The 27,554-nt window shown below is 31.6% G+C and overlaps 2 protein-coding genes across 9 annotated transcripts in view; one reads left to right on the forward strand and one right to left on the reverse strand.

The window, feature by feature from the left end:
- Window positions 1–78: 78 nt before the first annotated feature.
- Window positions 79–3,731, forward strand: LOC132705035 (odorant receptor 30a-like). 2 transcript variants are annotated; one of them, XM_060675449.1, is made up of 5 exons: window positions 79–1,046; window positions 2,299–2,398; window positions 2,492–2,593; window positions 2,662–2,817; window positions 3,588–3,731. In XM_060675449.1, exons 1-5 carry the CDS (start codon window positions 271–273, stop codon window positions 3,600–3,602), a joined length of 1,149 nt encoding a protein of 382 aa, XP_060531432.1. In that variant the 5' UTR covers window positions 79–270; the 3' UTR covers window positions 3,603–3,731. The 2 variants fall into 2 exon arrangements, with proteins under 2 accessions (XP_060531432.1, XP_060531431.1); XM_060675448.1 differs by having other exon boundaries at window positions 3,596–3,730.
- A 7,002-nt stretch (window positions 3,732–10,733) lies between these two features.
- Window positions 10,734–27,554, reverse strand: part of LOC132704265 (odorant receptor 49b-like) — a 51,771-nt gene continuing 34,950 nt past the window's right edge. For 2 of the 7 annotated variants that reach the window (XM_060674134.1, XM_060674133.1), the window contains exons 2-8: window positions 18,153–18,278; window positions 16,687–17,489; window positions 15,987–16,086; window positions 15,788–15,889; window positions 15,072–15,227; window positions 11,386–15,022; window positions 10,734–11,290 (exon numbers count right to left, since the gene is read on the reverse strand). In XM_060674134.1, coding sequence (XP_060530117.1) covers window positions 14,978–15,022; window positions 15,072–15,227; window positions 15,788–15,889; window positions 15,987–16,086; window positions 16,687–17,474 — 1,191 coding nt within the window. In that variant the 5' untranslated portion in view covers window positions 17,475–17,489; window positions 18,153–18,278 and the 3' untranslated portion in view covers window positions 10,734–11,290; window positions 11,386–14,977. Of the gene's footprint in view, window positions 11,291–11,385; window positions 15,023–15,071; window positions 15,228–15,787; window positions 15,890–15,986; window positions 16,087–16,686; window positions 17,490–17,962; window positions 18,061–18,152; window positions 18,279–19,327; window positions 19,415–27,554 lie in introns of those variants that run through there. The other 5 variants (XM_060674131.1, XM_060674130.1, XM_060674132.1 and 2 more) reach the window with 5 other exon arrangements.

The following is a 27,554-nucleotide window of genomic DNA, read 5'->3' on the forward strand; positions in this document are numbered from 1 at the left end:
CCCCCACAGCTTTATTCGGAATGTAACTCTCATTTATGTATAAAAATACGTGCCAGTGTTTGTTTTCAATTCGCTATGACGAGCTATATTTCATTCCAATGAGAGAAATCTTTGAAAGAACACGGTTTTTAGTACACTTTGGACAAAAGAACCGACTAAAGCATATGTATCAACGTTTTGTCGACAGAATCCGATAAAGGGAAGCAAATATTTGGAGAAAAACAAATTCGCAGCTGTACAAATTGTTCGTTGGTTGATTTGGAGATCCGAATGGCTATCAATAGAAATATCTTAAACTTTCCCAAATGTATTATGATCATTTTTGGTGTATGGCGAAACCATTTAACGTCAAACACAATTGTTCAGAAATTCTACATTTTTTACTCCCTGTTTATTCACATTTATATGCTGATTTTCGTATCGTCCATGTTTACCTGGGTCGCTGTTGCCCTGACTGGAGTAAACAATTCAGCCGAAAAAAAGGACAAAATAGGTTTGAATATTACTTATTTAATCACCATATTCACTATCATGCTCAAGGTTGTGCTCTGCCAAACGAAGAATATTCGACGAACCATCGCGTTTGTGCAGGAAGAAGAGAAAAAGATCAACTCATCTGAGGACCTAGAAATATTAGATACTCATTTAGAACAAGTAAGATTTTGCACAAGTATCAACGTAATACTTTTTATTTGCCACGTGGTTTTATTCGTATTTGCGGTGGTTGAAAATATAGTGACCAGACTAAGCATAGAAAGGCATAATAAAGCACACAATGAGACGTTGATAAAGCCCGTCATATATGAATTATACTATCATAATATGGATCCGATAAAATATGAAACACTCTTTGTGGTGTTCGATGACATTGGCGGTACTATATTGATATCACTAAGCGTTTCCACTAATATTATTCTTTCTTGCGTTATTTTTGTTTCATCCATGTTGAAAGTTCTACAGACGAAGTTAAGAAAAATGATAGTTCAAACTGGCGATATTATGAGTGCATTGAAAAAGTTAGCAAAGGAACACCAGCAAGTCATTGGGTAAGAAAATTCATATTTTAAATTTGCTTTCCAGCTAATTAATGCCATAAGAATTAACATGTCTAATATAATATTTCAAAAATCTGCATTCGCTTTTACATAGATCACCCATTGTTGTGGTGTTTATTGTGGACAGTTAAATAAGTTAAAACTAAAGATTTAGGATATTTAAAGAAAATATTTTATATATTCCTTAATAATAATATTAAGATAATATTCTAAAATAAATCGACATAATATCGGCAGCTAAGGAAAGCCAATCAAGGTCAGAACCAAAATTAAAATGGAGTTAATTCTTTGTTGGTTTTTAGAATACCATAAACGAAAGAAAATTTTGCGAGATACAGGTCATAAATGTCTTGTCTTTCAAAAATTAAAAAATTGTTATAAAGGTAGATGACCGATTCCAATATGTAATGTATCGGAGGCTCTAGGTGTAGCCAATTAAATGAAGAAAAAAATCGTGTTTTTGTCAGTGAAAATATAAAAAGGTTATATAGATAAGCTTAATAAAAGAACTTTCTTGCTATAAAATGTCATATTTCGTAACCGTTTTTGAGATATTTTGAGTTTTAGATATCAACTGGGCTGAAATAGCTTTTCTGATACAATGGCTGCTATCCAAAAATAATATGTTTTAATATCACTTCTTGCAGATCTAAAACCTGTCCAGAAATATTAACCAATTAAATATCAAAATACGAAAACACATTATAATTAGATAATAAATATCCTTTACTGTAGACAATCAAAATATCCGCCATTTACTACAATATTATTTTGGATTAATTCTCTTCGATTCTTTTAGAAAAAATTCCAGCCAACTTAGCGAAGGAAAATGATTAAATTTCAATAATAAACCTGTTACCACCTAAATTGTTGCAATTATACCAATTTTTTATTTAAAAAAATCACAGGCTGCATCTCGTAAACTCGGAACATTTGTATAATTCAAGTTTGACTTTTTCGTCATTACCTGTAGCTTCTGTATTTTCAATTCGTTTCGAATACTGTATTCACAAAATATTTTTGTTTCAAAATTAAATTTAATATTTCATTCCAATACATTTTTTTAGATTTACTTATAACAAATTGCGCGTTATTTCAAACTCTAGTTTAAATTTTAGTCTATAATTTTGCTTCCTCACTACAATGTTTTATTTAGTGTGTAGATAAAGACATATTATCCTCCCGTCCATAAATCTCAAAAAATAATCATTTAATTTTCTATATCATGTGTCTATAATTTTAGGTTTGTAGAAGATTTGAATGAATCAGTTAAGTACCTCATCTTGATAGAGTATACAACTATATCGTTAAATATAGCCTTAGTGACCCTACGTTTTATTAAGGTATAGCTATAACAAATTAAAATTATAATTTATACCCTTGCGATAACTTACAAAGCGAAGTCATATTGCTGAGTCTTTTAACTTTTCTTTCAGGAGAAATCGTACTTAATGAGAATTGGAAGATCGTTCTATTGTGGTTTTCTAGTTATATATATACTGGCACTGGGATGGAGTTCAAATGAAATTAAAATGCAGGTAACTTGCGTGCTACATTGTCTTCAACAAAATACCACCCTATTTCATTAATGTTTATTTATTCATAGAGTGTAGCAATTGGCGATGCGATTTATGAAAGCTCGTGGTATGAGCACAACAAAAAAGCTCAGGAAATGTTGCTTGTAATGATGATGCGAACTCAGAGACCTTTAACCATGACCAAAGGACCGTTTGATGAGATGACTCTTCAATCTTCCTTAATGGTAATACCACCAATAATGTGATAATAAAAACTCGGTATTTGAGACTCGAATGAACAGTTTCAAATAAAGAATATTTCAACTAACCTTTCGAATGAACAGTTTCGATTAAAAAATATTTCTATCTAGACATTTATATCAACTTGATGTTCATTTAATTTTTGAAAGAAACTTCCACATGCTCCTGTAATACTTTTTACAGAGTTTCTGGATTCCTCCTGCGTCGGTTTTTGCTGAGTCAGTTTCAGTCAAGCTCTGAAGAAGCCAACAGGATGATTGGCGAAACGTTAGCAAGTTCGACAAAAACCGACGCAGGAAGAATCCAGAAGTTTTGTGAAAAGTATTGATGATTTGTTGATATTTGAAAGATTTTTAGATCTCTTCAGTTTTTCAATAGGTAAACTTTTAGAATAATAATGCCTGATCTTTTTAAATGTATATGTGACTGCGTTATATCCAGCGGAATAAAATTTGATGATTTAGGCGGCCAGTTGACTTTGGCAATATTGATTCGAAGTCCAAACAAGCAGTTTCAACAACTCGTTACCTACATGCTTTAAACAAACAAAAACCATCAATTTATGAATATGATTTCAAATATAATGACTTTTTTTGGGATTTCGACAAAAAACTAATATCTGTTTAAATGTCTGATATTATATTAATGATTAAAGTGCTAAGTAAATGTGGTGTAAGTTCTAAATTAGAGAAAATAGCAGGGTCAAACTAATATTAAGAAGTTTAAGTACAGTAAAAAAATCACATGTTTTTAGTTTTTCAGGTATTGAAGGCAGCCTACACCTATGTTACCATAATGACTCAGAAACAAGTATGAGCACCGGAGTAATATAAAATTCTCACTTTGTGTACATTTTTTTGTTGTAATATAATGTGTTTATTTTAGTAAGTAAATCACATCAAACTAATGAAAATTTTCAAGGCTATTAATTTCCTCTAATCGCAAAAATCTAGCACACTAAGCTGGGAAGCTGCTGTGAGAATGTCAAAATATATAGTCGCACAAATGCTACGCCATATTTAATTAAATATATCTAATCATGACAAGGAGGTACAAGGTGGTCTAATTGTGTAAGTCTGTAATGCTCTTTACGTAAAATTGAACTAATATGGTTTGATGTCCTTGCTTTGATGGCTTTGAGCCTCCATAAGAGACATGATGATATTGACGACTGGTGCAAGCAATAAAACTCAATCACCTCCGAACAATTAAGAGTAAGGTTAGAGGCTGTTTATTTCGATTCAGGTATGGTTCGAAATATTCAGACGAAAGGTTAGCCTTTGAATTTTAATTAATTAAAATCTTTTACGGAAGCAGATGTTTTTAAAAGTAAATCGATTTATCTTTGTTAAACAAAAAAAAACGGTGATTGCAATTAAGAGTTACGAGAAATCCTGGTGAGCAAAATTCAGAATTTAAGAGCCTATTAAATTTGTGTAGTTCTTTTAGTTTCAGGATGTGAAACTTCCAGTTTTAAGTATCTCCCACCAAAGCAATAACATATCTCTTTATTTCTGGGATTGCATAGCCTGCAGAGTAGTAGCTTTTGTAATTGTAAAATTGTAATTCTTTTAATTATGAATAATAGCTAATTTTGGTATCCATTATCCGCCGTGGAGCTGAAATGCTCACAGAAATTTAACTGGTCTGAAGGTGGGTGAAGGATTGGTGTGAATTTTTCCTCTAAGGAAATATTAGCTGCGCTACTAAGAATTCCTATTGCTCCTATTGCATCATGAGTGTGGAGTATGAATAAGTCGCTTTTATTATCTAAAGTAGAGTCTAAAGTTCATTTATTTGAACTCTTGGATAAAATTACCGTTGAAAATGATTTCAGTGTCATGTCGCCAAAAGTAAGTATAAGTGGTTTCTGCGTTCTCATTATCATTATTTCGTATATTATGTCCGGAAGCATTACAGCATTACATAACATAAATCATAAATGATTTAAGTAGTCTAGAAACAAAATAAAATCTATAAGAGGGCTTCTTAAACTGTGGGTCGCGACCCCCTGGGGGGTCGCGAGACTACTGAAAGGGGGTCGCAAAGATCTGATACTTTTTCAATCATTATAAATAAAATTTTAAAATTAGTATACACACTACGTACAAATATAAATACAAATAAAAATCATACAAAATACTATTGTAGTTTTATTATAACTATTTTTTGAAAAAAGTGGTAATGCAAAACTGTTATGTAGGGCCTATAAATGAAAATATGGAAGTAGCATTTAAAATAATAAATACAACGCGCTCCTCGATTTTCAACTGAACGTTCGACATTGATGTCTGGCCGCCGGCGTCAGTGTTTGCAAGATAACTTAGTGATTATAAGTACCCAGGCGCCGCGTCACCTTACAGCTTACACATACAATACGGAAGCATAATCAAGCTAGGCTAGGCGAATCGGCATATTATTTTTATAAAAGAATAATAAAAAAAAAATAAATGAAAGATTCTTTTTCGGCGTCTTTGTGATACGGTGCCTTTGTGCGCTGCACACTTTGAACACGCCATGCGTCGGGGTTGATCTGATCGTAATTTGTTGTCATTGCACTGGTAAAGATTCGAGTGTAGTTATTTTTCTGTTTGTACTTCAGTTTGGACTCAGCTTTGTCTTCGTAGTGACATGTGTGTATTTACTGTGTAATTTTCAGTTGGTGTTTTTAATTATTACGTTAAAGTTCAACTACATTTTGTTTAATTATTTATTATTATTTAACCACCATAGATAAATGCCACGCCGTCACAACCAAGTTGCAGTGCTTCAAATCCGACTTCTAGCAAAACAAAAAAAAAGAAAATATGACGAATCATATTTGCAGTATGGCTTCACATGCTCTTCTCACAACAATGAAGAACAACCAGTGTGCTTAATTTGCAAAGAAGTTTTGGCTGCAGAAAGCATGAAACCGTCAAAACTGCAACGACATTTGAATACTAAACATGCAACGTTATCAAAAAAGCCAACAGAATATTTTGAGCGTCTTTTGCAAACATCAAATAAAGGAAAGAACACTTTGGAGAAGTATGTTACTTTGAATGATAAATATCTATTGGCATCGTATGAAGTTTCGTATTTGATAGCAAAAACGAAAAATCCTTTTACTATTGGAGAGCAACTTTTACTACCTGCAGCTATAAGAATGTCTGAAATTGTTCATGGAAAATAGTATGCTGCTGAAATTAGTAAAATTCCATTATCAAATGACACTGTGTCCAAAAGAATTTCGGACAATAGCAATGATCAATTTCAACAGCTTCTTATGAGGCTTAAAGACAGCTCAAAGTTTGCAATACAACTGGACGAGTCGACAGACATTTCAAAAATGGCACAGTTGTTACTTTTTGTAAGATATATTTATGAGGGAAGCATTCATGAAGATATACTGTTTTGTCGTCCTCTGGAAGGTCATACTCGTGGAAAAGATATATATAAAAAAGTAAATGAGTTTTTTGAAAAAGAAGGATTAAATTGGAAAAATTGTGTTGGTGTGTGCACGGACGGTGCTGCAGCAATGACCGGGCAAGATTTTGGTTTCAGCATTTGTTAAAGCTGGAAATGATCATATTACATTTACACATTGTATGATTCACCGAGAGGCACTTGTTAAAAAAATTGCACCAGAATTAAAGACTGTGTTTTTTGATGCAGTCAAAATCATTAACTTTATTAAAAGTCGAGCACTTAATAGTCGATTGTTTAAAAATTTGTGCATTGATATGGATTCGGATTATACAAGTTTATTGCTACATGCTGAAGTTAGGTGGCTATCAAGAGGTCGAAGTTTGAAACGATTATTAACTTTAAAATATGAAGTTGTCATATTTCTAACAGAGCAAAATTCTAATTTGGCCGATTATTTTCACGATAATTTACGGCTTCTCAAGCTATGCTATTTGGCAGATATTTTTGATAAAATCAATGATATGAATTTATCAATGCAGGGAGTCTGCGTTAATATGTTTATGTTAAAAAACAAACTTAAGGCCTTTGTTAAAAAAATTCTTATATGGAAGAACAGAGTGGAAAGTGGATCGCTCGAAATGTTTCCATTTACTGACGAGTATATAATTAGTAACAATATTTCAAAAAAAAGATACTCCTATAACAAAAATTATAGTTAATCATTTGAAGGATATGGAAGTTTACATGCATAGGTATTTTCCCAATGATATCAATACACAACAATGGATTTGCAATCCACTTTCAATTGAAATGGAAGAAATTAATTTTTTAAACTTAAAAGCACAAGAAGAATTTGCCGAATTAACAAGTGATACTACCTTGCGACTCAGATTTTCTCAAGTGCCTGTGCATGAATTTTGGATAGAAATCAAATCAGAATATCCCCTACTATCGGAAATGGCAATGAACAAATTACTGCCATTTTGTACAACATATTTATGTGAATCAGCCTTTTCCACATTAATTTACATAAAATCAAAATACCGTTCAACTTTAATAAACGTTGAAAACTTATTACGATCTGCACTAACTCAAATTGAGCCTAGATTTAATTATTTGTGTAAAAATAAACAATCACATCCATCACATTAATATTGTTTGATGTTAATAATATGTTTTTATTAAAAAAATTGTTACAAAAGTTTATTTTTTCTATTGAATAAATATATATAGTTTTATGTCATTCAATTTATTGTTTTTCATTACGACCGATATCCCGTCAACGTTTCCAATTATATATATATATATATATATATATATATATATATATATATATATATATATATATATATATATATATATATATATATATATATATATATATATATATATATATATATATATATATAATTGGAATATATATATATATATATATATATATATATATATATATATATATATATATATATATATATATATATATATATATATATATATATATATATATATATATATATATATATATATAGTGTGTGTGTGTGTGTTAAATGAATGGGTACGTATTCTTTAATCCTTATTTTATTTACATTGTAAAATAGTACGATATTACATCTACATCTACGGTTAATATATATTTCATTATATGGAGGAGGGGGTCGTTTAAAATTTCCTAAGCTTGAAGGGGGTCGCTATATAAAAAAGTTTAAGAAGCCCTGATCTATAAAATATTCTGTGTGGCAAACCAATTTTAGAACGAAGGTTTTAAGAAATTTCGAATAGCAAATCAAAATTTTCAAATTCTAATATAATCCTAATTTGAAGGGTATTATTGAGCCCTATAACGGTTAGTAAAAGTCCTTTCAAAATCAAAGTCATTTGGGTTAACTTTGTTTTTAGGTAAGTTCTATCTAGTTTTTCTGCTCAATATTTATTCACCTCGGCATGAGGCAACCATATCCTAAGATCGTAGCAATTTTTTCTGCGCTTCTTGGCTTTATGAAGTTTTTTAGTCATATTATATATCACACAGTTTTTTAATTACTACAGAAAAATAAGGTACGCGGAACCAACGTTAGTAATAAGTGAAGTAAAAAGAAAATTCTTTAACTGACTCTTGTTTCAACTACTTTCATTACCATACATCAATATCATGCTCTGCTCTGAAAAAGCGCTTTTGAAGGAAGATATACTCACCTCCAAAAAAAACACGTAGATAGTCAAACATGTACATTAGCCTGCTGCTGTACTGCGTTCTACAAAACCCTCTGCCCAAAATTTGGGCGATAGTTAGACATTAGTTATCATCAGAGTCAAGAAAATAAATTATGTATACCTTGATATATATTGTTAGTATTATAGCCGAATGAAAGTAGTATGTATTCAGTGAGCAAGGAAATTTTGTCATTTAGGTCCTTTACAAGTCTAAAATAAGTAAAAGTATAATAAATTTATGACTAATTATTTGTGCTTGTAGGGGAATATTTTTTAGTTTAGCATGCAAATCGCAAATCGGAGAGTATAAATCGCATAATTTATTAAATTAGTCTCCGTTTAATCGCAAAAACATGCCTTATAGCCACTACATTATTGTTATTGTTCAATGGATGAAAGTCTCTCTTCTGTTTTGAAAACTTTTTCTTCATATCAGTTTATAAACATGTGAAAATAAGAATTGTGTGACTGGCGGATAATCAAGATTACTTACCACACACGAAGTAATATAGACTACGCAGCTGCCATCAATAGCGTAATAACAAAGACAATAGAATCACCTTGCCATTGCGACTTACTGACATGATTTCACAAAAATTTCATATAACGTAGGTCGAAAAGTGGCTGTTTTCAAGATACAGGGTGTTACAATTTTCTAAAAAAATTGTTTTTCCTTTTATAACTTTTATATCACTTTCGATATTTTTATCAAATTTGGTGTACATCTTTTAATTATTCAGAGGTGGTTTTTGACACAAAAGCACTATTTTTATTTTTACAAGTGTGTTACAAGGTTTTTGGACTGAATATTTTTAAAGAAAAAAATGACGCGCCACTGCTTTTTCTGTAAACAGAAATAATTTTTAAAATCCCCATTCAATTTGGAGCAAATTTGGTACATGAACTTTCTTTCGCAGAAGCACGGTTTTCGCTAAAAAAATAAATAAAGACAAAAAATTAACTACTGAGAGGAACAGAAAAAAATAAATTATAGCAACTGCTGGAAATGACCTCCCTCGACTTCGATACATTCGTTTGTACGCCTTATTAGGGACTGGCGAACCCTTTGTAAAATTCCATGGGTGTTCCTAATAACTGTACAAAAGTCTTCTATCTAATTTGTTAGATCTTCCTCACTTTTACTGGTGTTGTGTACACTAATGTTTTTAAGTGTCACCTGAGAAAGGAATCTATTGGATTTAAATCAGGTGACCTGGGTGACCAACAGTGTGGTCCAGCACGCCCAATCCAGCGATCAGTATAATTTTCAACTAATTAGTGACGTGCTACTAAACTGAAGTGCAGTGGAGCTCCGTCATGCATAACCCACTTAGAACGTCTTTGCTCTAGCGGGGCATCATCCAAAAGATCAGGTAATACATGTTCAATAAAGTGTCTGTACTGCTCACCAGTAAGTCTGCCACGCAGAAAGTGAGGAAATCTCCTATAACTCCAATCCAAACATTTACCGAAAATAGCTCTTGGAAATGGTTTTCAATTACGGCTTGAGGATTATTACCAGCCCACACATGATTATGGAAGTTTATTGTTGAGTTACGGGAAAAACATGCCTCGTCGATAAACAACACTTATGATAAACACGTTGGATTTTGCACTAACTTATTTTGTGTAAATCTACACAAAGCCACTCTTAGCGGAAAACCCCTTGGCAAAAGGGCTTGGACTCTTTGCATAAGATAAGGGTAAAGTTGTTGATCTTTTAAAATTTGCCATACTAATAAAACTATCCGTTTCACCAAGTGTGGAGTGAATATTAACAAAAAATTGTCTGTTCATGAACCAAATTTGCTCCAAATTGGAGATTTAAAAAATATTTCTTTTATAAAAAATAGTGACGTGCCATTTTTTTCTTTAAAAATATTAATTTCACACCCCGTACGGATGCCACTGGTAAAAATAAAAATAAAGCTTTTGTGTCAAAAACCGCCTCTCAATAATAATAAAGTTATAAAAGGAAAAACAATTTTTTTAGAAAATTTTAACATCTTGTATCTTGAAAAATATGCATTTTTGGACCTGTCTTTATATGAATTTTTCGTCTTAAAATCACGCAAGGGATCGTTTCTTAAAGTTTGGCAGCGTACTTTTTTAACACCCTGTATATTCTGCAGTCTTTGTATTATAAGATTTCACAATTTTCGAAGACCAAACTTACTCCACCGCCACGGGCCTGTATTTCATTGCTGATTGCTGCCAGCTCCATTGAAATTAATAAGAATAAAAGCAAAAGCAAGAGTCAAAAAGGATGTCGAAAAAAAAAACAGTGAAATCTAAAAATCATGGTATTATTTATTTGCTTGTTGTTTCACTAGAATGTAAAAAATAATAGCGGATTGAAAAAAAATCCGAACTAGTTTTCAATAGCTTCAATGGGAAAGTGAAATTTGTGCAAATATTTGGTTATTTCAAAATTTCGTTTATAGCTTCTATACATTACCTGATACAGCCGTAGTGTTCTTCGGCAAGTTGTTTTATGGCCTATTTTGTATCATTATAGTGATACAAAAAACTTTTAATTTTAAATTGTAGAATTGATCATTAGTAGTGGAATAAAATATCACTCTCAACTGTATAATGATCCAAGTTACTAATAAGCAAAATTCATTAACATTAACAGTGCTGGAGATGTCACTTAAGTTATCTGAATTAGCCAGGGTGATAGAGTTTTTAATAACCATGGAAGTTAAAACTAGTGCACGAAGGCTTGGAATAGAAATGGTAGAACTTTCTCATTTTCAATCCGGCCTAAATCAATTTTGGGAAACTTAATAATCCTTAATTCCTTGACTTATATGACATCTCGGAGATCTCTGTCTGAAACAAAAGTTCTTTAAGTAGTTAAAAGAAACGAAGGGAATTGTAGACTATACTATTGTACTGTACTGTATTGCAAGTGTACTAATACATACCATAATGTTTATGTCCTTTTCTAGTTAGTCTAATTGCTTTCTTAAATCGTCGTCCACCCCAACCTCCTGTTTCAGTTGTTTTTCAGTACACGCTAGAAAATTTAAAATAATTCAGGCAAAATGCCAGTGGGGCGCAGATCCTTCAGTTCCCCTGGTGGACTAGTTTATATTACTGGAATAAAATATAACCTCTTCCAACACTCAGGAAAAGCGGAAGTCTCACTTTAAAAATTCACTCCAGTTTTTTTAGTCCAGTCAGAGCAATTGTGCAGTTACGTCTTCATTACTGGATGTCGCAAATTGATACAGGCATTTTGTTTGTCAGTCTTGAAATCCGCATGTAGAAATGTAGCTAAGACATACGGATAATTTTTGATTACGTCATTTGTACGTGACGTAACTGCTCGGACTGGAGTGTAAATGTTACTACTGGTATAATTGTAGGACAACAGCGGAGGAGCATCTGAATACTAATTTTGTCAGTACAAATACCATTTGATTCTATAGAAAAAAGAGCTGACGTAATTTCCTCTAAGGTAGCGAGTTTGAAATTAAATTCTGAAATGTTTTGATTTTTATTAGAAGAATAAAACTCAAATGTTGTACTTCGGTGGATGCGCTGGTTTAGCGGGTTATCTGTGATTTCTTTATAACCCCGATTTTTAAAAACGTTGCATTGGGGATTTCAAATTCGACGATACAGGGTTAATCCAGAAACATCAGTAAATTTTTAAATAACTTTATAGCTACCATATAAAACATCTAAATTATTATCAATTTCAAGGAAGGATCGCTTTGGATCTACTTTGAAGCAGTGTATAAACGACAATCTCAAATATGTTATACGGAAAATCAACAAATGACAGTGTATTCTCTGGATACACGTTTTGGAAGTCCTATTTTCAAGGCACTTAATTTCTTTTAATCGTAAAAATATCTTTCCCAACAAATACGAAAACTCAAGGAATTATTCCTTGTTTAAAATAAATTGTAATTTGTTATATAAACGTTAGCCCAAAATTAAAAAATTAATTAAAAATTAATGAAATTTAACCAAAATAATATTTATTTATTTATCTTATAAAGGAAAATGGATAGAACAATCAAATATTATGGAAGTATTGTTATTGCACAAACACACTTTCTGTATATTTTTGTATTTTTTGTAAAAAAAATATTTTATATTTTATGTAGAAACTTTTGCTTTCTGCAATTTTTTCATAACGCTTATCATTTTTACATAAACCCAGAGCAATGCATAGCAAGATAAAAAAACTAATTAGCTACTTGCACTTCATAAGGCTTTTCTTATTACTAGCTTATTTGACTTTATTCAGTTAGTTTCAATACAATATACGAATAATTTAATTTTGCAATAGTAATTGTTTTAATTCGTTCCTTGTGTGTGCAGAAAGTGTGTCTTTTAACGGCTATTTAAGTTAAAAAATAAAAATATATTATAGCATTCCTAAGTTTAAGCTTAAGTTTTTCGGATTTGCATAAACCTGCATAGACACACAAGTGTTGCGCCATATTTAATTAATTATCACTACTCCGGACCACTAGGTAGCGGCTAGCCGAAATTATGTGAAATTTATTTATACGAACCAGTTCTCGAGTAACTTCGAACATTTAAGAATAAGCATAGAGATCATTAATTTTCATGATATGTTGTTCGAATGATTCAGAAGAATGGGTAGTCCTAGATTAATGCATCATAATTAACGGGTTTCCGATCCAGGAAAGTATTACGAACTAAAGATAAAAATATGAATCAATATCAATATGTTAGCCAGGTTATTTAATCTCGCACCTTTTTTGCAGAACATGGCGATTTCAGATACGAGCTCTTGGTGAGGAAAATGAAGAGGTTAAGCGCGCATATTAGGTTTTTTAGGACTTTCACTTTCAGGATGTGAAACCTCTATTTTGAGATACCTCTCACCGCTGCACTCTCATCCACGAGGCACATTTTGTACCGTGCGTTTAGTTTATCTTGATAACAGTTTAATTAGAGATATCAAGGTAATCAAAAAAAAACAAAATGTAGGGTAAGCTTTGGTTAGTTTTTTTCCAAGTGACGTATAAAACAAAACACTATCAATTTTCTGTCATATAAGCCTACATCATAATTTTTAAAAGTTAACATCCTGTATATTATAAATGTGTTTAATAGGATATCTTATTCCGATTACAACGATTAACACATTTTATATTTTAGTCCATTCATTTTTGACAAATTGGCAAAAATAGAAAATTTTTATATAATATCAACCTCTGGGATATTCAATGTTCATTTTTTTGTAACTTGCACAACAATGTGAGGAGGGGCACCGTCTTACTGCCGTATAATCAGCGCTAATATATCTAGGGATAAATCTTCTAAATATTATTCTATTTGGTGCTCAAAGAGTTGCAAATAATTATCTCCAGTTAACTTTTGATCTATAACTATCGTACCCAAAATATCCTCATCTATGACACCACGCCATACATTAATTGATTGGAACTCCTGGGTTTTTGTTTCGCGTATTTGTCTAGGATTATCTATAGACCAATATCGCGTATTTTGACTGTTACAACCCTTTCTCGTAGTGAACGAACTTTTATCATTCTATAAAATATGTATATTCTTTTAAAACTGCGTGGATAGATCCCCGAGAAATACCTGTCTCTTATACTCTAGTAATTGAAGAAACTGGATGGGCTTCATAGAATCCTGATATGTTTGCCTTATGTTCTTCATTTAAAACATTATGATTCCCTAATACCTTTTTAGCATTTAATACGTTATCGTTTTCTGCAAATTTCTTTGCCAAACTTGGAAATATCTGATATATGTTTTGAAGGAGCTCGGCGTTCTGTAGAAAGCGTAATATACTCACGATGAGCTGTGGTTGCACTTTTATTATTCAGAAAGTATACTTGAAGGATATCACTCCTTTCACGCATGCTAAATTCGCGAAAAACCACTTTAACAATTATGACTTGGACAATAATTCCACCATCAACCTTGTTTATTAATATGTCAAACATAAACATATTTTTATTTGTCAGTGCACTCCTTGAGATTATATAAAAAATTCCTATTTTTGAAGATTTGTCAAAATCGAGTGTACCAAAATAATAGGTGTGGTACATCATTGTAATCGGAATAAGATATTCTATTAAACACATATATAATATACAGGGTGTTCCACTTAAAAAAATATGAAGTAGGTTTATATGTCACAAAATTGATAGTGTTTTGTTTTATACGTCACTTTTTTGGAAAAAAGTTGGCTTCTAACCCTACTTTTTTTTGTTTACCTTGATATCTCTAAAAACAAAAAAGTTATAGCCAACTGAATTGTTTTTAAGTTAAGATAAGATAAGTTATTGTTGACAAGTCATTCAAAAGTAAAGCAATTACATATCTATTTATTTCGTGGTTTACATTGCATCCGAAAAACGAGTCGTCTATAATCAGATGACTTAACTATGCAACAATAACCAATCTAAACACTATCAACCATTTCAAGATTTGTTGGGTAAAATTGTATTGTAAGATCACTGGTCTGCTACTAAACATCGCTAATTGTGCCTATTGTTCCTATTGCATCATAAGAGTGGCATAAGAATAAGTCGCTTTCATTATCTAAAACACACTTTGAAGTTTATTTATTTATACTCTTGGATAATATTACCGTTAAAAATGAGTTGAGTGTCATTTCGCCAAAAGAACCAATAGTGAGTATGAGTGGTTTCTGCGTTCTCATTATCATTATAGTCATTATTTTTGCGATTTCCGAATTTTTTTCAAACCATGGACTTTCGTATATTGCATCTGAAAGTGCTAGACTCTGCAAGTGCAAAATTATGAACATAAGTCATAAATTATTTAAGTTGTCTAGAAATTAAAAAAATATATTTAAAATATCCTGGGCGGCAGACCAAATTGGGAACAAATGTTTTAACCAATTTCGGATCTCAAATCAAAATTTCGATATTCTAATAAACAAATAATTTGACGGGAGTCTTAGAGCTCGATAATGACTGGTAAAAGTTCTTCCACAGCCAAAATCAGGTGGGTTATTTTTTTTTGTTGGTGACGTTGCATCTAATATTAACTAACTGACGATATCTTAATATCGTAGCTACTTTTTCTAAGTTCCTTGTTAGTTTTAGTCGTATTATATACCACACAGTTTTTTAAGAATTACAGAAAACTGAACTTTTGCGCTATAAGTATCTCCAACTGTGAGATAATAAGCAAATTCTTCAGTTGATGTTTGTTAAAACAACTTCCATTAATATATATATATATATATATATATATATATATATATATATATATATATATATATATATATATATATATATATATATATATATACAAATTTTTAAAGGAAGATATACTCCCCTCCATTTTAATTCCACTAGCGCTCCATCCCAAGAAGAACACGTAGATAGTCAAACCTACACAATAGCCGGCTGTTGTGCCGCGTTCTGCAAAACGTTCAGCCTAAAATTGATGTTCATTATTTAACTACATGCTGAGATTTAAATGGTTTGTTAGTCGATTACTGATATTCATAGTCAACAAAATAAATCATTGTTACCCTTATATATAGCATTAGTATTATAGCCATATTGAAGGAAAGGAGTATGTATTCAACCAGCAAGGGAATTTTGAGTACGTCATTTAGGTTCTTCACAAGTCTAAAACAAATAAAAATATAAGTAATTGCACGTGCAAAGAAAATTTGTGCTGGAATTTTTTTTAAAGTATGCAGTTACTTTCAAATCGTATTATACAAAGTGTTATTGATATAATTTAAAGCATTGCTACGGTATTGTTAATGTGTGTAATAATATTATTGAGTTATTTTTCGCCATGGTTCCTGAAGGATGAAATTCCTCACAAACCTCAGCCAGGTCTTCGGTTTTCTCTGTTCTGTTGTGGTTACTTTTTCTTTATACCAGTTTATAAACATGTTGGCGATGACTATACAAAACGGTAACCCCAGTACACTTGCTCAAAGAGAATAGTGTCGTCTATTTTCAAACAAGAATTGTGTGAACAATGTCATGACTTGAACAATGACTATTAGGGCGGAAGAGATTACATGAAACCAAAGCAAGAAACAAAAAGGATGTGGAAGTATAAAAATGGTAAAATTTAAAATTCTTAATGGGTTAACACTTATTCTTTGGTTTTTTATTATTTATTTGTTTGTCAATAACTGCTTCAATAGGTAAGTGCAATTTGAACAAATATGTGGTTATTTGAAAATTTCGTTTATTAAGTCAATACATTACCTGATACAGTTATAGTGTTCTTCGACAATTTTTTTTATGGTCCATTTTGTATCATTACTTGGATACACAAAGTTTTTGATTTTAACTTGTAGAATCTTGATCATAATTATCACAAAACTGATACAACCCAATATCAAAGCTTCGGCCGAAAGACCCATAATAACCGCCACTATAGCAGAGAAATCATTTACTATTAAGGCGAACAGTTGGTACTTATCCACGTTCATTTTCCAGTAATACAAATCATAAATAAAGGGCTTTTGTAAAGTCGCGTTATTTTTCCTGTTGTACTGCTCTATTAAGATGCTTTGTACAGTGTTATCGTAAAATGAAGCCAAATACAAAGTCGTCGCACAAGCACAAAGAGTGACATTTGCTTTGCTACAATATCGACTTTCTTGCCAATAGCAGCTTAGATAATTTGCGTCATCTAATTGCAATAAATGTTGTTCTGCTTCCAAGATGTAACTAATGATCTTCCTCATTTTAGTAGTGGAATAAAATATCACTCTCAGCTGTATAATGATCCAGGTCACTAAACAAGCCAAATTCATTAGCACTTTGCTGGAAATGTCTCTCATGCTCTCTGAATTGGTCAGAAGAATAAAGTTTTTAATAGCCATTGAAGTTAAAACCAGTGCATAAAGGCTTTTAATAAAAATCGAATAGAAATGATAGAATTTTCGCAACATCTCATTTTCAATCAATTCTTTCGGCCAAAATCCGACCATTGTCATCATAAATTTTGGGAAACTTAGTAGTCCTTGCTTCCTTGAGTTATATGACATTTCGGGGACATCTGTCTGAAACAAAAGTTGTGGATTCTTTAAGTAGTTAAAAGAAACGAAGAGAATTACAGATTATTGCAATTGTATTTTACTGTATTGTAAATGCACTATGCCCTATTATATACCTATTCTCGGCACCATAATGTTTATCTTTACTTATTTTATATAATTTACACACGTTATCACCTTTTTATTTGCAATTATAGTGAAAAACTATTTAGGTTTCTTCTGTTGGTCAGCGTAATGATGAATAATTCATAAACACTACACACAGATTATGGGAATTTCGTCAATAAAAGTTTCCTTTTCATTATAATCTTAATTGCAAACCGCGAATAAATACAATTATTCTCGATTAAGGCAAAAAAAACAAATACGAATATTTGAAATTCCAACTAGCTGAATGATGTCTTATTTTTTCATCGGTTTCGTATGGTTTCTACCACCAAAAAAAATGTTACTTGTACATTAACTTTGTGTAATTGTACCTCCAACAAAAACCATAAAGGCACTTTCCCCAAAGCTTGCGGAACTTATTTTTTTATACTTAATGCTTTTGGATCTATTCATATGACTCGATATTCTGAAAATGCAAACAAAGAAAATGCTAGCTTATAACCTTTCTGCATAAGAGCATTACTTATTTATATTGATTATACAGGTCCGGATATTACTTACTTGGCATTCAATTCTTGTGCGGTGGAACTAAGATTACATTGAAGTCAAGAAAGGGGACTGACTTATTACAAACTATTCTTTTCCTATCTATCCTTCTGAACTGAATACGCACGAGTTCAAGTGGCCCTGCCAAAAAAACAACGAAATGACTTAAACAATCACAAAACTGAAATGTTTAATAAACACATTTTGTAGTAAGAGTGTTTAAGTAACTGTAATAAAATTATCTCAACACTCTAAAAGCTTATGTTATACTAATAGTAGAAAAGGAACAATTTTTTTCATTTTTCATGTTTTTCTAAAAACAGTGTATTGGAAACTGTAAATCCGCTCCTGTTCTCCTGATGAAGGGTTCTTTAGCGACGGCGATATTTCGTTTCCCATATATAATTTTCTTAAATATGTAATGCATGATTACACACTAGAGTTTATCAAAGGCAAAGAAATTTATTTATTATTTATTAAAACGCAAGGGGATGACAAAAACAATACGCCTTCGCTAAGCGTGCGCATAATATAATAAATCCAACTTAAATGTGGAATACTACGCACTGTTGATCGGATAGAATAAGAATTGTCTTGATTCCTTTGTGTTTAAGATAGTAGGTAAGTATTCATAATATTAATAGCTATTCATTCATATTTATCCCGGGTAACACAGAAACTGGGAAAATCTATAGCTTTTAAACGGCTTGAGATGGCGATTTGAAATTTGGTAGGGTTAATATAAGCTGAATGTCCAATAGCTGCACTTCCGGTTTGGCCGGAGACGGCAGTAACTTTCAATAAAATTTCTATTCTTTTTGCATTGTTGGATTCAAGAGATCATTCTACGTAGGATACATTGAAGGTGTTTTGTTATGGTGAAAAGTTGATATACTTTTGGAATGCAGGGATATAGTCATAAACTAACGTATTGATGGTATTGTATGTACACGTGCGTCATAAGCTACTGGAGTTTTGTATTTATTGCGTATTTTGTATTTTTTTAATAACCTATTTATTTTAAGATGAAACATTCATAGAATAGATTGTTTTCAAAACATCCTCCTTCTTCTATACTACACTCCCTTTCTAACATTTCTGGAGCTATACTATCAAATACAGCCGTTATTCTCCGCTGTAATTCTTGTAGGTCGACCACTGGAGTTACATAAACACTGTCTTTCACTTACCCCCAAACAAAAAAATCTAACGCTGTCAAGTCCGGTGACCGTGGAGGCCAATTGATTGGACCGTTTGTTGAGATTACGTAGGTGCTCAGTAACATCTGCTGAAAATATATATTTAATGTCACGGCAAGAGATACATCATCTAGAGGCTCTTCAATTTCATTTCTTTGGAATTGTAGATATCGTACACCAGTTAACGCTCCATGAAAAAAAAACAAGTTAACGACATTATTATTGTGGGCATGTTTATCTAACAGTCAATTACAATATTGAAGTCTTCTTACAAAGTCAGCTTCATAAAGATGTTGATTAAGGTTATACTTAAAAGGATGATAGCCGTGTTTTTTTTTTAATTCTCCTTACAGATTCTCTTGAAATATCTAATTCTAATGTCACTTCTCTTAGCGACGCAACGGGGTTTACGTTGACGTCTGCCCCGACCTTTCGCTTATAATAAAATTATTATGTCCATAATTTTTTCCAAGTATGTCAGAAACATATCAACTTTTCAGGTGACCCGGTTAATAAATATTATTTATAATGGTCACAGCCATTACAATTACATATACAATTTTCAAAATTAAATATAGATATTTATATATATATATATATATATATATATATATATATATATATATATATATATATATATATATATATATATATATATGATGACACTATATTCCGGGATATCATCCGTTCGCTCGTTGAACTCCGACTGGAATCCTGCATCCGACTGGAATCCTGCAAATCTTGCATCCGACTGGAATCCTGCAGACGTTTCGCCAAAATCTCACTTGGCATCTTCAATGCTCGCGCTCCGAAAACACTTCGAACACTCGGAGCGCGAGCATTGAAGATGCCAAGTGAGATTTTGGCGAAACGTCTGCAGGATTCCAGTCGGATGCAAGATTTGCAGGATTCCAGTCGGATGCAGGATTCCAGTCGGAGTTCAACGAGCGAACGGATGATATCCCGGAATATAGTGTCATCACATTTTTCCATCCGTGAATCAATACGTGAGAATATATATATATATATATATATATATATATATATATATATATATATATATATATATATATATATATATATATATATATATATATATATATATATATATATATATATATATATATATATATATTATATATATATATATATATATATATATATATATATATATATATATATATATATATATATATATATATATATATTATATATATATATATATATATATATATATATATGTATATATATATATATATATATATATATATATATATATATATATATATATATATATATATATATATATATATATATATATATATATATACTATATATAGTATATATATATATATATAAAGAAAGAAAAAGAAAGTCAGAAAACCATCCTATCCTACGTCGAATAATCTCTTGAATCCAAAAATGCAAAAAAATATGGGTATGCAATTTAAAATTCGAAAGTTACTGTCTTTTCCACTCAAACCAGAAGTGCAACCAATGGCTGCATATTGTCAGAAAATTGGACATTCAATCCATATTAAGCCTTCCAACTTTGAAATCTATATCTCAATCCGTTTAAAAGTTAAATACTCACACACTTTCTTGTGTCACCCGGTATAAGGTTCGCTGTGACAACATGGGCCACCATTTTATATTGTGTTAGCAGACCTCTCAAAGTTTTTTCAAAGTATATTATTTGTAAATTTTTGTAAGAAACTTCCACAGGCTACTCTAAAACTATTTACAAATCTTCTGGATTCCTGGATTCTGGATTCCTGGATTGTTGATGAATCGAACTTGTTGACGTTTCGCCAATCATCCTGTTGCCGTCTTCAGGTGTCCAATTTCAAATGAACTCTGAAGCAGTCAACAGACGAAACGCCAACAAGTTCGAGTCATCAATAACCGACCCAGAAGGAATACAAAAGATTTGTAAATATTATCATTTGTAAAATCATGATGACTCAAGAAATTTGAATAAAATCAATGGTCGCTCAACCCTCGCCAGCCTACGCAACTGTCAATTTATAATTGGTCACATCTTTCTTATTTGAAATGAGCTGATCTTAATTTTCATTGCTTATCAACAGTACTTTGATTTGATTTAATTTGACATATTTGGTTAAATTTTACTGCATGGTTGTGTACAAGGTTCAAACGATCCACTTGACGCAATGAATGCCATTTTTGGATGTACAATTTCATTTTTTGTCAATATTTTAGATTCGATTTTACAAATTTTTTGGGAAGTTGAATATGTTTCCAGAACTTGCGGAAAAAATGTACGTACCCCAGCAACAATTCGGGAAAATTTGTTTCGGTTCCATTTAAAGTTTTACAGGTACTTTAGAAAATCCTGAAATTCATGTTCAATATTCAGACTTTTTACATGCAATTTTGGGTTTGGATCACATGGAACAAAACGTTTACGCAATAAACGTTTTGAATCCCGAATCATTGTTTTATGTCCAGAGAGCTTCACTTCTCGGATACCTGTTGTTTTTAACGACAATTTTTTGAGGTTTCAAATCAACAGCGTCTAAGTTGCGATTTATTAAAAAGCCCTAAATTGCAACAAAACATCGTCACCATTTTATTAAAACTTTCGTTTTAGACAAACATGAAATTTGTGCTAACATAAACATGATGTTTAGAAATTTCTTTAAAAAACCTGAACATTTCTTGGACATTTGATCCAAAATATAAACCTCAAAAATTTTATTTATAACTATGGTTTATGGTCTTAATTGCAGTCCTTTTTTAGCGAACCTTGTCTTTTTAGGATTAGTTAAGCTTGATGGAAAGGAAATGCCATTAGCCGCTCAAGCCAACGAAAATGACACTTGGCTTACGAGTTCCTAAGTTGACCAGAAAGCCTTACGCAATGAACTATTGTCTTTGTTCTAAAAGCGCGAATTGGAGTTGTGAAAATAATCAAGCAACGATAAGTCGCTTTTATCTAATTTTTTCCCTTCCCTTTCATTTACTAGCCCACTCTCCTCAGAAGTAGATTATGCTGCATCGCTTCAGCTTTTACAGTTACACTGGAATCTCAAATGGCATTCTATTAAACGTACAATGTTGTCAATTTTAGGTATGTTTTTTACTCTCTTGGATATCGGTCCACCATTACCTTTCATGTCAAATATTTAATTTAAAGCTTGTGGTAAGATAAATCGGGATGGGATGCTAAACCTTCAATGGAAACATGTCGCATGGGTTTAGGGACAGGGCAAATTATTTATCCATGATTCCGTTTCTCTAAAAGTACCATTGCGAGACTTGGACCTTGCGCTTGGGCACTTCTGTCAAAATGTATGTAATGTTTTCGTGGTATACAGATTGCTCTATATTGGATAAAAACACACCCATGTCGCTGGTAACAATTGTGTCGGCAATAGGGTTTCTTAAATTCGTAGTAAAATATCTTCGAAATATTGGTGATACGTTAACACGAAAGAAAATGTAAAGTCTATGGCGATATAATGAAATCCGGCAGTAGTGAGCACATTTAAATTAGAGGTTGCCTTAGAATTGTACCGAGAAACATGATAACTTTTCTATTCATTTTCTTTTGCAAATAGGAAGAGCAGCAAATTAACTAACACGTACAAAATCAAAACTAGTTCTGTTTTCTCTTCACCTATTTGACAGAGCTTCATGCAGTGTATCCACGACTTTTGAAGAATGCCATGTTTTCCGATAGTCCTTTTGTTTTTCGGCTCCCACTCGTAACTTGTTTTGAAACTAGTCTCTATACGGTGAAAACGGTTCTTGATACCAATTTTTTACCATACTAGAAGACAGAGTATCGTATTGTAACAGAAATTTCAATAAACGAAGGAATACAGATTGAATTATCAGATGTAGAATCGAGAATTGCAAAAACTAAAAATCCGAAGGCACTGGGCATATGTAATGAGCTTCTGAAATACGGAGATACACCACTGATAGAAGCTTGTAATAAAAATAGTAAAACAACAAAAAATTAATAACAAAAATCATAACCCATAAACGTATATATGGACATAAACTTAGCCGACGAACAACAGGGACTTAGATATGGAAGGTCATGTATTGGGTTATTCATTATATTTTGACACCCACCTACAGGGTTAATTTTGAAAGGGAAAAAAAATTGTAAATAAAAAAGTTGGAAGATCTTTGCTCTATTATCTTAAGCAAATATCGGAAAAACAAACGAAGATCCCAAGGTGTCAAAATGACAGTAACATTTTTTTAATGGAATGCCTTATATATAATTAGCTTAAATGGTAGATATTTTCTTCCCGATTTCAACAACATATAGTTTATTGACATTGACATTTTATTTACCCCTTTTTGAGATATTTCTGCAAAATTGCAAAATTTAACTGATGAACATAAAGGCAGAATTTTGTACTGAAATGCATAGAAGATCCCAGGAAAATGATTTTTCTAAACAAAATAATTACGGATAAGGCTTCATTCACAACAGCAGGTGAATTTAATAAGAAGAATATCATTTTTAGTTCACTAATAATCCACACAAAAAGCAGGCACTGAAAATCCAAGGTCGCCCTTCAGTTAATGTATGTTGTGATATGTTGACCAATATGATGGTTGAACCAATTATATACGAAGGATCCTTGAATAGTCAACGATATTTAAATTTCCTTGCAACAGAAATAGAACAGTTGTTAGAGAATGTGCCAGTTAGGAATTATTTAAATTTAATTTGGCATAATTTTACCAATTATCTAAATAATAAATATAGACTTTGGATAGGTAGGCAAGGAACTATCAAGTGGCCTGCCAACAGCCCCGACCTGAATCCTTGTAACATTTTTTGTGAGGAATAGGCCTGAAAGTTTACAAATGACAAGATGTAAACAGAGAAAACCCTGATTTTATCACCTCGTATATTAATGGGAAATTAAGGGTATGTGGTATAACCCGTTTGAAACATCTTAAGTTATTTAACTTAGGCTCCAGCGCTTTAGTTTTGATTAGTTGTCAAAAGTAAACATTGTAAAGACAATTGCAAACATAGATAATATGGTTGCTCTCAAGGCAGACTTGACCATTTTTAAACTATTGTCCAGAAATCGAATGATAATTATTATTAAACTGAAATATCCCATAAGCGGCTAAATGAAATGTCAATAACCTATATGTTTTTGAAATTGGGAAAAAAGGATCCACGATTAAAACTAATAATATATAGGGCATTCAATTTTTTTAAAAATGATTTTGCTGTCATTTTGACAACTTGCGACCTTCGTTTGCTTTTTCTGACATATGCATAAGATAGTAGAGTTAAAATCTACAAACTTTTGTATTTATATATATTTTTTCTATCTTTCAAAATTAACCCTCTAGGCGGATGTCAAAATATAATAAATAACCAAGTACAAATGCCATTTTTATCATGAGCCAAATTAAAATAAAAAGCGATTTGTGTTTTACTGATTTTAAAAATGGATTTGATAGAGTTCGACTTGAAGACTTCTTATATAGCGAAAACATACCCATAGACATAATTAAAACAATTAAAAATATATTTTTCAACAACATGGCCGAAATAAGAATACGAAATCAATTACCAGTAAGTAAGTTCCTTACTGTTTAACCTCATGATGAAATTGGACGAAATAACCAAAATTAGGGGTTGACAGGACTATTAACATACCAATGATGGAATTTAAATATCTTGATGTTAACATATCTAACCATTGAACTACAGGTGGAAGAACTAATAACAATGAAATATTACGGAAGTATTACTATTGTAAAAACATACTTTCTTAGTTCACTTACAAGATTTAACAAGATTTAAGGAAAAAAATTAACAATTTTATAATAAAAATAAAATCTAAAGCAACGCATGACGAGATCAAAAACGTATTAGATAAAAACTATTGTGTCTCTTCTAATGAAGTTTCTTATTATTGCTCAAAATTCGACTAATTTAATCAAAAGTTTATTATCTGATCATTTAATTATTCATTAGATTTTTAATAATGCTGAATTACACACAGTATTGGATCAAAATGTGGTTGAAACCATTAACTCTACCCTTGACCTAATATTGAGTAGAACAACTGAGTTAAATGAAAAAATGGAGTTGCTGTTGGCGGAGAATAAGAGCTTGAAACAGGAGATAGCAGTTCTACGCGCTACGAAACATGTGTCGGGTCCTATGATATCCGATGTAACACCAACAATGTCATATTCTGCGACCACAAAGAAGGATAACAAATTATTGGTAGTTTAAAAAAAGGGCGATGGAGAAAGAAATGTTACATCATTTAAGGAAGATCTGAGGAAGAAAGTAAACCCGATTGAAATTGGAGTGGGTTTGGAAATGGGTCGTTCTACTAAAAATGGTGGATTAATACTAAGTTGTGGAAATGAAAAGGATATAGTAAACGTACAGTCGGAAATTCACAATAAATTGGGACATGAATATGAAGTGGACAGACCAAAAATACGTAATCATCGCATTAAAGTTGTTGAAGTTAATGAGTCTGAAGTATATAGCAATGATGAGGAAATAGTAACAAAAATTTCAAAACAAAATAATTGTAATAAAAACGGCTTAAAAAACCTTAGAAGAACGAAGGTTGCTAAGGGAAGATTTAATATTATTTTTGAAGTAAACTTAGATACGTACCAAACTTTAATGGAACAAGAAAAAATGAATATTTGCTGGAATCGTCCAATTTAATTATGGAATTGTTAGATGCTTTAAATGCTGTAAATATGGTTATTTGGCTAAAGAGTGTAAGGATAAAAAACTATGTCCAAAATGCAGTGGTGAACATGACATAAAAGACTGCGCTAGTAATGAATTTAAGTGTGCAAATTGTGTAGCAGCCAATAACAAATATAGTTTGAAATTAAATGTTGACCATACAGCATGGGATATAAACAACTGCATGACATATAAGCGCATTCAACAAGTCCAACGTAATAAATTTGTGAAATAGCAATTAGACACTAATATCGCCTTAAGTTCTGGAGTAGTTTACTTTAATTGTCAGGGATATCTGAGCAATAAGGACAATATAATGGTTCTCATTAATGACTGGAAACCAAAAACAGTGTTTTTGTCTGAAACTCATGTATCTGGGGCTATTCATCACAGTGAGTTGTGTATTGACGAATACAAGCTGGAACAGTGCGTTACCAATAATAGAAGAACTGGAGGAGTGATGGCATTGATAAGATATGATGTAAAGTACAAATTAAAGAATGTATTTTGTGTACAGAATTATGTATGGATGTTGTCTGTGGAGATGGTGCTATTTGTGTCAAAATATATATGTAGTGTTCTATATCATCCTCCACAGCTGGAAAATTCTAAATTTTTGGACTATTTTTCAAATTATTTGGATGAACTGAGCGATTTCACGGGAACAAACATTATCATGGGAGATTATAATTTTGATTTACTAAAAAATACGTTTTATGGTGGAATGTTATAGAGTCTTGTACGCAGAAATGGATACTACCAAACTGTTAAGTCACCCACCCGAATTACAGATAAAAGTGAAACTCTGATAGATTATATAATAACCAATGATAAATATCTAGAATATAAAATACATCTAACGCCAAGAATTAGCGATCATAACATACTGTCAATATAAATAGAAAATACAAGCAACGACGTCTTATTTTAAGTAAATTACAGATGCATGAAAAATTATAATAGTGACCTACTGCAGCAATCGCTTCTTGAAACATCCTGGAATAATAGTATTACAGATGTAAACGTATTGGTTGGTACCTTTGTAGATAGTATATCTAAAAGAGAGAAATTGCATTGTAAGCTGCATTAAATTAGAAAACGACAGATATTTCAAAGATATTATTGATAGAAATAAAACAAACTCTAAAGAAATGTGGAAAAATTTAAAAACCCTACTTCCAAATAAAAAAGATATACTTCCCGATGAGTTGCAGTTTGGCCAGCGAATTGTTTCACTTGAGTAAGACATAGCTAATGAATTTAATAGGTATTTTATAGACAGTGTTCAGAATATTTTAACTGGCATTCCGCCAGCCCAGGCTGTGAATGATATCACTAATATACCAACTTCTGGAAAAATAAATCAGTTTAATACCATAACTATGCAGGACCTAAAAATAATAATAAGAGAATTAAAAAATGTGACTGGTGATGAGTGTGGTATCTCAAAGAGTGTATTGATTGATGCATGTGCAGTTGTTG

Source organism: Cylas formicarius, unplaced genomic scaffold, assembly GCF_029955315.1.
Source record: "Cylas formicarius isolate icCylForm1 unplaced genomic scaffold, icCylForm1.1 PGA_scaffold_7__23_contigs__length_41026272, whole genome shotgun sequence".
Classification (NCBI taxonomy): domain Eukaryota; kingdom Metazoa; phylum Arthropoda; class Insecta; order Coleoptera; family Brentidae; genus Cylas; species Cylas formicarius.